General features: G+C 36.6%; 1 protein-coding gene across 2 annotated transcripts; it reads left to right on the top strand.

Annotated features, from left to right (window-relative positions):
• Positions 1-3,158: 3,158 nt before the first annotated feature.
• Positions 3,159-10,231, top strand: LOC104218279 (uncharacterized). Of its 2 annotated transcripts, none has more exons than XM_009768735.2 (14): positions 3,159-3,696; positions 4,342-4,416; positions 4,504-4,611; positions 4,847-4,879; positions 4,977-5,066; positions 5,155-5,280; positions 5,586-5,729; positions 5,937-6,353; positions 6,872-7,006; positions 8,010-8,234; positions 8,424-8,699; positions 8,876-9,013; positions 9,285-9,590; positions 9,693-10,231. In XM_009768735.2, exons 1-14 carry the CDS (start codon positions 3,505-3,507, stop codon positions 9,918-9,920), a joined length of 2,493 nt encoding a protein of 830 aa, XP_009767037.1. In that variant the 5' UTR covers positions 3,159-3,504; the 3' UTR covers positions 9,921-10,231. The 2 variants fall into 2 exon arrangements, with proteins under 2 accessions (XP_009767037.1, XP_009767044.1); XM_009768742.2 differs by lacking the exon at positions 3,159-3,696 and adding an exon at positions 3,798-4,079.
• The last annotated feature ends 2,012 nt before the right edge of the window (positions 10,232-12,243 follow it).

The raw sequence follows: 12,243 nt of genomic DNA, 5'->3' as shown, positions 1-12,243 counted from the left end.
ATATGCGCATCTAACTACAAAGTTAGTGGAATTAAATTCTACATGTTTTGTCTTTACCACACCGCAGTGTATTTATTTTTTCATGGTATAAGAGACAGAACCGTCAACATGGGCTTGACCCGCTGGGCCGGCCCAGCACAACTCGTGATTTAGCAGGGCTGGACTAGAATATTTGGAGCCCGTTTAAAATCGAGGCTTTTAAGCCCGACCCGAGTAAGCTCGTGGCCCGTGAGGCTTGACTGAGGTTGAGCTGGGCCGGCCCATGGGCTTAATAAAATATTTACTTAAAATATATAAAAAAAAATAAAAAGTATACTGCCTTTAGAGATGGAAAGTATTGGATCTTTACTAAGAGGAACCAAAACTTGATCTTGAGAAGTTTCAAGAGATGATGTTGTTATGTATTGGAAGGACAATTCTAGAAAATATCCCGATCTTTCAATGATGGTGCGTGATGTACTTAGCATTCTTATTACCATTGTACCATCGGAATCAACATTTAGCATTGGTGGTGTGTTCTTACAAAGTACAGAAGTTGCATTTATTATGAAAATGTCCAAACATTTGTTACTACTTGAAATTGGTTGCGCATGTTTTGCCGAACTCAAACTAGTAATATTTTTTATGTGAATTTAAATATTATTAATTTTTAAAATTTAATTATTTTTAATATTTAACTAATTAATATTGCATATAAATTGTAGATGAAAGTGAAGATGTTAAGACAACCTTGTCACAAGCGGATTCAAATGTGTTTGATGAAGATGATGTGTTGGATATCTCATAAGCATCATGAACATTCTCTTGAATAGTTTGTTTTAAGCTTTGACTTTTAGTGAACGAAATATAGTCTTGTCTTTTATTTTTTTTAGTATTTATTGTGATATATTGGAACAATATAAAAAGTTATTATGTTTTGTGAATTATTTCCAATAAGATATTTTTTAACTTTTAAATAATCATCTTTTTTTAGGTCAGAACTTAAAGAAAAAATATAAAATTATATTTTCAAAAATGATGGGCCGGCCCGTGGGGGCCCGCGCCCACATAGGGCTAGGGTGGGCTGACCATTATAAGGCACATCAAAATGGTGGGCTAGCCCAGCCCAGCCCGTCAATTGCTAAAGCCCACGTGGGCTGGGCTGGGGTAGCCCGACCCGACCCATATTGACAGCTCTAGAGACAGCTTCGCTTAATTGAATGTATACAGCTTTATACACTGTATACAACTTTACCAACGAGGGTTGTGGTGGAGTGGTAAGTACTCATTAACCTTTAACCAGAGGTCTTGAGTTCGAGCCCTGATTATAGAGTCGCCTTTGCTGGGAGCGCTTTAATCCACAATGTGGAACTTCTCGGTGCGAATCCGGATTAGTCGTGCCCCAATGTGGATACCGAATACCGGTGAGAAATAAAAAAAATGTATACAGCTTTTAATTAACTTACATAATTACAAGTACTTGCAACAATAATTGTAATTTACACCCGAACTACAATACCGAGAATATACCTTTTTTTTGGAAATATAGGATTTTATTGTAAACAACTACGCAGTACATTTGATATTAGTCCCTTTTTATGTAGAGAAAGGGGATGAGAAATGTTTGGTGCAGAATCAAATATTGCACTTTTAAAATGTGCATCACGATTTGTAAAACCATTATTAATAAAATGGATTTCCAACGCTAGTAATGACAAAATGGTTAAAAGAAAACAGTTAACTACTTATTTTATCCATTGAAAAATGGGTTGAATAATAAAGTTTTCAAAAACGGATCAAATATGGATGAGAACCATATTATCCATTTAGAAAATGGATAACAAATGGATAACTATTGGGTTTAACTAGGGGCGAACTCAAGTGGTGAGAAGTGGGTTCAACTGAACCCGTTTCGTCAAAAAATAATACTGTGTATATGTATAAATTATGGCTAAAGCAAGGTAAATTTTGTATAGAAATTATTTTTGAACCCGTTTATACGGCTTATGTTAGATATGGACTTCTCTGACTGAACTCGCTTGCACAAAATCCTGGGTCCGCCACTGGATTTAACTTATACATTTGTAAAACCTCAAATTGATGTTCCTCAAGTTGTCCCATATTATGGTTACCTATATTATCGGCTGATTAATAATTTCTTTTTTATCCGTATTAAATATGGGTGGGTCAAATAATTTGTTTCATTACCGTCTCATTTCCGCCCTGATCCGCCCCGCCCGTTTGCCACCCCTAGACCACCACTAATCATATCTACTTCAAAATATTTATTAAAGAGCCATACCTTTTTAAACTTATCAACCATATTCTTTTTTAATATAATTCTGTTTTTGACCTGTTGGTATTTTACCTAATTATTGTGTTAACATATTTTTTTTCAGTTATATATATCAATTAAGGAACTACTACTAGCTAACCTGAATGTTAAGGGCATGTGACTATAACTGTTTTTATTTTTTCTTGTAATAGCAAATGATTTTCTTCTTGTGTTAATCGCTGAAATGATACTTTAAGGGTGCATTCTTAAAATAAATAAATAACCCCAAAATAATATTTTAGAACTTTCTGGGTAAATTGAATGAGGGCTGGGTAAAACTAAAAAGGGAAAGAAACCTTGATCCAAAACCTTGGAAAAGTTTAGTACAATGCCAGAAAATAGGCAAAAATATTGGGAAAAGGGCCTACTCACAGTGCTATCTTACTCAAATTTACCTGACAAAATAAACTAAAAAACTGTCCTTCATTTTGTTTTTCTTATCCAGCTTATACGCCTTTTGGGATCTAATTAAATTCCAGTTAGAACCTAAAAATTTATTTATCTAAGTAAATAAATAAATATTTACCACTTTACCATCATCCGTATTGGTAAATCTTTTTTGTCCTACCTGACATTTCTCAATTATAATTACTCCTTTCGTTTTAATTTATATAATATATATATTTATATATATATATATATATATATATATATATATATATTTAAAATAATTTAATTTTAAATTTTTTATTTTACTTTAATAAAAAAATTTTATAATCACATAAATATTATAATTCCACCAAAACTTTTATTTTTTTTAAAAAGAAATTTCATGCTAACTCAAAATGTATCGTTTAAATTGGAAAAGAAAGATATAACTACTAAACCATATGCATGTCCAAGGCGTCTCAGTTGACTTGGACTTTTCTTCTGGGTTTCCATCTTGTAGCTTAGTCTTCATTTTGGACAGATAAAAAGGCGCAAAATTTACCAAGTCTTTGAGTCGTCTCTCTGAATTCCCTCTGCTTTCTTAACGGATTCAAAAGGGGTATATGTTCTTCAGTTCCTGTCTTTTCTTATTCCCAAGTCAATAAAAAAAAAATTCTCATTTCTCTGTTTCTGTAAAACAAGGGAAAAAGACAAGTTTTTAAATCTTTAATTTTCTTGGAATGCGGTAAAAAAGCTAAAGTTGATCAAGTGCAGTATTGCTATTGAGAACTTGGTTACTGTAGTTGCATACTAGTATTTAGATGGTGAAGAAAAAGAGAGCAAGTTCATTGGATGTGAGACAAGCTATGGATTTCCTGAATCAGTTGTTAGCTGATAAACCAATTCTTCCGTTTGTAATTCCAATATTTTTAGTTGTTTGGGTGATAGAGAAGTGGATTTTCTCTCTCACTAATTGGGTTCCTCTTGCCGTAGCTGTCTGGGCAGTTTTTCAGGTTAACAACTTCTCTCTTATTTGCCTTCACTTGATTGGTTTAATTTGGGATGTGAATTTCTTCAACTATATTGATCTTTAACAAATTCTTGGATCTATACGGAATGAAGTATTATATTTTCCTGGTGACATATTGCTTGATCTTTTGTGTTTATTTTTCTTCTGATGTCATCTGTGGTTTGTACTTTGATATCTCACCGACAGCCAAACTTTTATTTTTGAGTTATTTCTAGATCAATGTGTAGAAGGTCGCTATTTCCTTGTTGCAGTGAGATTTTCTCAAAATATCTGCTACTAAAATGGGGGAGTTGGGATAAAGTTGCTACCATATGACCAGCAGGTCACGTGATCGAGCCATAAAAACAGCCTCTTGCATAAATGCAGGTAAGGCTGAATAGACCCTTGTAGTCCGGACCTTACCCGGAACCCGCATGTAGCGGGAGCTTAGTTCACCGGGTTACCCTTTATCTTTTACTGAAATCCTCTTCAGTGTTGGTAATGTGATGGCTTTTTATTAGTTAATTTTTATCAGCTAGGTAATATTCTGCTTAGTGTCTTTCTTTCCCAGAATGTCTGTCCTACTATATTTTGAATAGACACAAAGGTATATAAGGCTCTAATCAAGCACCAACTTTTCTATTTGCAGTATGGAAGTTACCAGCGCAAAATTCTTGCGGAAGACTTGAATAAGAAATGGATGCAAGTGTTGCTGGAGACATCAGTAATTTCATTGTCATTTTCCTTGCTTTTCCTTTGCCATTGCGTTACGCTTATTTTGCTCTTTCTTTTTTCTTTTTGCCTTCTACAGCCAACAACACCTTTGGAGCAGTGTGAGTGGCTGAACAAGCTACTAATTGAAATTTGGCCTACTTATATGAGCCCAAGGCTTTCTTTGAGGTTCTCTTCTATTGTTGAGGTAAATTACTTTGTTCTGTACCTCTCTCTGTATATGCACGTGCTTGCATTTTGCTCAACAGGCAGCGGAATCTTAACTGATACGTAGTTGAGTGTTGATGGAAAAAGTGGGTAGGATAAATATAAATGCATATGTGATGCTCTGTAATGACACTGCTTTTATTTTAGAACATACTTAAGTTTCTGTTCTTTTATCTAAATATTTGCCTTTTCTTCTTTTAATTGTTATGACACAGAGACGCATGAAACAACGAAAACCAAAGTTGATTGTGAGTTTTCTTGTCTGCCCCTTCATATGACGATTCGTACTAGATTAAATGTTGCCTAAATTACAAGAACTGATAGCTGACTTGATCATGATTGTAGGAAAAGATCGAATTACAAGAATTTTCACTTGGTTCTAAACCTCCGCTCTTAGGGCTTCGTGGGATACGGTGGTCAACTTCCGGTGATCAGGTTTGGTTCTAACTTGTCTGTTCTTTCCTTTTTCCCCTTTGTATTAAAAAAATGGAGATCTTATTCTGACTATTACCTCTGTGGACAGAAAATTGTGCATCTTGGTTTTGACTGGGACACTACCGATATAAGTATCATGTTGCTTGCCAAGTTGGGAAAGCCTTTAATGGGGACTGCTCGGATAGTTATTAACAGCATCCACATCAAGGGTGATGTATGTACATTTTTACCTTTTCAGCCTCTTGGAAAAATATAAATTCAGCTAAAAGAATGATAATTATGCAAGTACTTCATTTAGTTATTTTTGTGGGTATTTATGGTTCCATAAGACTACAGCTACACCATAAATATTTACCTTCTACACCTCGATTTAGGGCAGAAGTAGAGCACCTTTGCTCAAACAGCTCTGCTTCAAAAGAGTTTACTTAAGGGTCATATGTCATTCTTAAAGTTCTGCCGTTTCCTTGGCTACAAGAATTACTGCTGTGAACTAACGGTTCTTTAATCCAACTATTACAGCTCCGCTTAGTGCCAGTTCTAGATGGAAGAGCATTTTTATACTCATTTGTGGCGCCTCCGGAGGTTAGGATAGGCGTTGCATTTGGAAGTGGTGGAAGCCAATCTCTTCCAGCAACTGAGCTGCCAGGTGTTTCTGCATGGCTGGTAGGCGACTGATTTATTACACTATGACATCTTGCTTCCCGAACCCCAATTGGGCAGTAAATTTTCTAATCTTAACTACACATATCCTATTACAATCAGTAAAGCTTATAGCTTCTATGTTATTGACCTTTCCCTCTTTCCTCAGTTTACAGAAGTATTTTGATTCGTTAATACTAAGTTAATTATTTTGCTTATTTTATTTCACAGGTTAAACTTGTTAATGACTCCTTATCTAAGAGGATGGTTGAACCTCGCCGTAATTGTTTTTCTTTACCTGCGGTAAATTTATTCAAAAGGGCTGTCGCTGGTGTACTCTCAGTGACCGTGATGTCTGCCAGCAAATTGTCAAGAAGTAACCTGAGGAGTAGCCCTTCCAGGAAACAAAGCTCATCGACAGATAGTTATGTGGAGAATCTCCATGATTACAAGGATTTGCGGACATTTGTCGAGGTTGAACTTGAAGAATTAACCAGGAAAACAGATGTCAGACCAGGATCCTGCCCTAGATGGGACTCAAAGTTCAATATGACTCTACATGAGGATGCAGGAACAATTAGGTTCAATTTATTTGAATGTACTCCTGGCAGCGTGAAGTATGACTATCTGACAAGCTGTGAAATAAAGGTGAATCTATGTAAATTAATATGCTAAGACCCATGCTTTATATATTAAAGTCTGTTCCATGACTTGTTTATGGGTATGTATCTCACACAAGTTTGTTTAAGTATCCTATACAAGTGTGTCCAGTGTTTTGCTAATTTTTAGTGTACTCTGGAGGATCTACATGACATACCCACGCCGTTATCACACTCGTTGGACACGGGTATATCTGGGCAAATGAAGGTCCGTGTGACATAGTATCAAAATAATTTCAGGTTGACTTGAATGTCATAGCATGACGGGTAAATTTGGGATGATAGTGCATCCAATTTAGGGACGTAGTTGTTGTTAGTCAATTCCAATTAAAGATCAGTGACATCTTTTTCTTATTTCTATCTTCAAACATAAACTATGAATTAGCAGCAAGGAGTGAGCCTTACTGCATTAATTTTTCAGTTCGCTCATTTTACGGGCTGAAACATTTATTGGTTCTCTATCACTCTGTAGTGGCATTTGACACATGATATGGCTTTATGAAACAGATGAGATATGTTGCAGATGATTCAACAATGTTTTGGGCAACGGGAGCTGACTCCGCTGCTATAGCCAGGCATGCTGAGTTTTGTGGTAAAGAAATTGAAATGACGGTTCCATTTGAGGGGATTAATTCAGGAGAGGTAGGAATCTAGTTTTAAACTATGGTCTTTTTAAAATTGCAGCCCCCATAATTCTCCTTACACTATACTTTGGCTTCGTTTGAGCTTCCACATCTGCAAATTGTGTAGTTGATAATGATAATGCAAAAAACATAACACAGAACGGTATTATTCACAATCTTATCATCATAAACATGGTGTATTTCAATTTGTATCCTTTCGTGGTATCATAGATTCCTTTGGACCGTCAGAGGCAGGACACTTGTAGTAAAATATGGATTGTCTTATCCTGCTTACAGCTCTGAAAGTTCAAGTCAATGTCTAGTTAGAACGATTAAACTTCCTAAATGAGACAGGACTATTGAAAGTCAAAGAGAATATTATTAATGCTGTGTCATATTTAAAGAATACCAAGAAATGGGAAACTTTCCTTGGCATAAAATTTTCGTATTTAATGTAGTCTATGATTCCCCTATTTCATGTAATGCACGTCCTCTTTTATTGTTCAACTTCAACTCGGTAAGTGTTTTTCCCCTCTTTTTATATGGTATTAGAACTTGATGATCTTGGAGAGAATCAATTCTCAAAATTTGTAATTGACACAGTAGGATTAGGAACTTAGCATAGAATTCCCGTATTTTATTTAGTCTAAATTTTCCTTTTTCCATGTACCATTTACTCCTACACGGAGCTTTCTTGCATGCGTTGTTCAAATATAGTCAAGAAGACTCCTTCCCCTTTATTTCTCTTTCCAGAAGGACCTTAACAAGTCGAGTTTCCCGTTCATTCTGTCTGTTTCTCTTCAACCAATAATAATATTTAGGTTAATATGTACCTCATAACTAGTTCTTTGTCCTGCTTCTAGCGAACAACTTCTCTTCACATGTGAGACTGACTTATTAGGATATGCTCCACTGGAAGTAGAAGGATTGAAATGACAAAGAAAGTGATGTTCATTCTTTTTATTTGGTGTAGATACGGAGTTATGTAGTACTAATTTCTTTGTTTTAAATGATTGTTTCAGTTGACAGTGAAACTCGTCTTGAAGGAATGGCAATTCGCTGATGGTTCAGATAGCTCGAATGGTTTACCTATCAGCTCTCAGCATTCACTCAATGGTACATCAAGTTTTCTACCTAGAACAGGAAGAAAAATCTACGTGACAATAGTTGAAGGAAAGGACCTTCCATCAAAAGATAAATTTGGAAAGCCTGGTTCTGGCTGTTACGTAAAATTCCAGTACGGGAAGGTATATCTCTTTTTTCCTCACAGAACTCGTCACTTGAAATATCATTTCTCCAAAACTAAATTCCCATGTATGTGCTTGATTGATGCCTTTCATGAATTGTTTTAGAAATGGAGTACTAAAAGCTCTTTTAATACTACAATACAAGGGAGCTTGAGTGAATATGTAGTGATCCTTAAACTTTTTTCTCAGGCTCTGAAGAGAACGAGAACTGTTTCACATACTTCAGATCCTACCTGGAATCAGAAGTTTGAATTTGATGAAATAAGTGGTGGTGAATATCTGAAGATAAAGTGCTTCATTGAGGAGATGTTTGGAGATGAGAACATTGGTAGTGCACGAGTAAGCTTAGAAGGACTTATAGAGGGGTCCCCGAGGGACGTGTGGATTCCTCTCGAGAAAGTGAATTCTGGAGAATTGCGGCTCCAGATAGAAGCAGTCAGAGTTGATGACTATGAAGGATCCAAGGTATTCTCGATCATAGCTGTTATTGGTCATTTAGTAATTTAATGAGGAAATGATGAGAAAGGAGGCATTTCAGATTAGTATGAGAAAAAAACACCCGAGAGTAAAAGGAAAACGATACACTTACATGCTCATGTTCTTGATTATGATGCCACTTTCCTTCTGACTGGTGTTTTTAGGGTTCAAATGGTAGTTCTTCCAATGGTTGGGTTGAACTTGCTCTCATCGAGGCAAAAGACCTTGTTGCTGCGGATCTCCGAGGAACCAGTGATCCTTATGTGAGGGTACAATATGGCAATTTGAAGAGAAGAACTAAGGTTAGAATTTAGAGATAATGCTTTTTGTCGTTTTCTTTTCACACTTCTATTATTTGCTGAAGGTTTTTTGTCTCATGCTGAAGCTATTGTTGCAAACAAACTGTATCATCAAGTATAGACCTTTTTGGAATTGTTGAAACTAATTCGGAAACCATTACTGCAAATACTAGAGCTGCAAAGAGAATAGGAGAAGGAAATGGCTATCTCTGGTCTATATTGAAAAATATGAATGTTTAACAGGATTTTTCTATCCATCCTGAATTCTTTGCAGGTTATGTACAAAACTTTGCATCCTCAATGGCACCAGACATTAGAATTTCCCGATGATGGGAGTCCCCTGGAGTTGCATGTTAAGGACCACAACCATTTACTGCCAACAGCAAGCATAGGTGATTGTGTCGTTGAATACCAAAGGTTGCCTCCAAATCAAATGTTTGACAAGTGGATACCCCTTCAAAATGTGAAGAAGGGAGAGATCCATATTCAAGTCACACGCAAAGTTCCGGATCTAGAAAAGAAAACAAGCGTAGATTCTGAGTCCTCAGTGACCAAAGCACGCCGCCAAATTTCTAACCAGGTAAGATCAGGTCCCTATGTAATTTACATTGTGTAGACTATCACTAGGCACCAAACTTCAACAATTTGCTGACATATTACCCTTGATGATGGATTCCATCAGATGAAGCAAATGATGATCAAGTTCCAGTCTTTTATAGAAGACGATGATCTTGAAGGACTTTCAGCATCACTGCACGAAATGGAAAACCTACACGAATCCCAAGAGGAGTTTATGGTCCAGCTGGAGACTGAACAAACACTTTTGCTCAACAAGATAAATGAGCTTGGCCAGGAAATCATTAATTCATCACCTTCCTATGCTTTGGGTAGAAGACCTACTTTCCCTTGAAAAAACTGCAATCCCATTGTTTTCCTTTTTGTTAATATACAATACATGATTTTCCCACTAGATAGGTCATAGGGTCCATATTAATCTTGTTGAATTTTTCAAGCTGTAAAATTGATTATCGTGTATATTAACTGGAAGAAAAATAATTTCACACGCCTTCAAAATGAAGCTGGTGGCTTCTGATATAGAACAGCAGGCTAACTTTTTGTAATTGTAATGCAGAAGCATAAAAGTCAGTTTTCTCTTCTGGTTGATAACGACGTTACGTTTGTGTATATAAGGAGTCAGAATTACATTTTTGTTCCCACATATATTTCAATTCAATGGATGCTCAACTTACTTTTTATTCTATATTCCAGAAATCTGACTAATCCAGATTTCCCCGCGTGACTCGCCAACATGAACTTTCGATTCGCCCAAGTTCTTCGAAAAAAAATTCATTAATAAGCTTCTCTTACAGCTTGTTTGGATGGTTGTTACCAGTTGTATCGTATCGTATTATTACTTTAAATACAATGTTTGTTTTGATTGTTACTTAAATTTTATTGTATTGTATCGTACCGTTAAATTTGTCGTTACGTAACAATGAAATATGTCACTTTATGTAACGACCAATTTGGTGTGGTCGCATCGTTTCCTTGTGTTTTTCTCTCAATCTCACCCTTCATTATTATTAAATAATTTTATTTTATCATTTATCCTACCTTTTTATATACCATCTCATAATTTTTCTTTATAATATTGCAAGTTTATTCATCATATTACTGGTGCATGATACTATGAAACGACGGCAAACCGACACAATCCATCCAAACATTGTATTCATCAAACAATACAATACAATATGATACGATACATTATGAAACGATATGTAACAACCATCCAAACAAGCTGTTAGGGAGAAATTATTACAAGTGATAATTGAAAAATAGCCACAGTTTCAAAAATAATGGAAATTTAGCCTCACTTTTCATGTAAAGATAAATATGAACGAAAACACTGTTCAAAATTCGAAAAATATTCCAGCATAATATAATGAAGTTCCAGTATAATATACTTCAAACACATACACAGGTGCTCCAATGTCTATATTATGCTGGAACTTTCCGTGTGTTGGAGTTCCAGCATAATATGTTGGAAGTTCATGCACAGATGCACAGATGCACCAATCTCCAGTATATTATGCTGGAACTTTCCGTGTTGCAGTAAAATAGTGGCTATTTTTCAATGACTTTGCAAATGCTGGCTATTTTTCAATTATCAATCAAAAAACTGGCTAGCCCGTGCTATTTTCACCTTCTTTCACTTTCAGCAGAATCGAGCAGACTAGCCACTTTTCAGCCATACAACAACAACAACAATAACGACCCAGTATAATCTCACAAGTGGGGTCTGGGGAGGGTAATATGTACGCAGACCTTACCCCTACCCCGAAGGGTGAGAGGCTGTTTCCAGGAGACCCTCGGCTCAAAAAAGCAATAGGAGCCGATATATTAGTACCATAAAAATGCATAATAAAATAACAGCAATATAAGAGATATGAAATACAGAATACGAAATACGAAATAGATGGCTGGTATAGTAAAACTAGCAGGTAAAGCCCTGCATCAATAGACGACCAATGACATTCTTAGTCTAACTCCTAACTGGCTAGTCTCACTCTATTGTGCTGTAGAAATATTCACAAGTTTCCCCTAACCTACAACCTTAATGCTCGACCTCCATAATTCCCTGTCAAGGGCCATGTCCTCAGTAATCCTAAGTCGCGCCATGTCCTGTCTGATCACCTCTCCCCAATACTTCTTAGGTCGCCCTCTACCTCTCCGCGTGCCCACTACAGCCAGTCGCTCACACCTCCTCACCGGTGCATCAGTGCTCCTCCTCTGAATGTGCCCGAACCATCTGAGTCTTACTTCCCGCATCTTGTCCTCCATGGGGGCCACGCCCACCTTCTCTCGAATATCTTCATTCCTAATCTTATCCATCCTTGTATGCCCGCACATCCACCTCAACATCCTCATCTCTGCTACTTTCATCTTCTGGATGTGTGAGTTCTTTACCGGCCAACATTCAGTTCCATATAACATGGCAGGCCTAACCACTGCTCTATAAAACTTACCTTTTAGTAACGGTGGCACTTTCTTGTCACACAAGACTCCCGACGCTAACCTCCACTTCATCCACCCCACCCCTATACGGTGTGTGACATCCTCGTCAATCTCCCCGATCCCCTGAATAACCGATCCAAGGTACTTGAAACTACCCCTCTTGGGAATGACTTGAGAGTCAAGCCTCACTTCAACTCCCGCTTCCGTCGGCTCAA

The sequence above is a fragment of the Nicotiana sylvestris genome, chromosome 3, assembly GCF_000393655.2.
Source record: "Nicotiana sylvestris chromosome 3, ASM39365v2, whole genome shotgun sequence".
NCBI classification, from domain to species: domain Eukaryota; kingdom Viridiplantae; phylum Streptophyta; class Magnoliopsida; order Solanales; family Solanaceae; genus Nicotiana; species Nicotiana sylvestris.
Note: the sequence above shows the minus strand (reverse complement) of the source record. Positions and strands in the feature narration are given on the sequence as shown.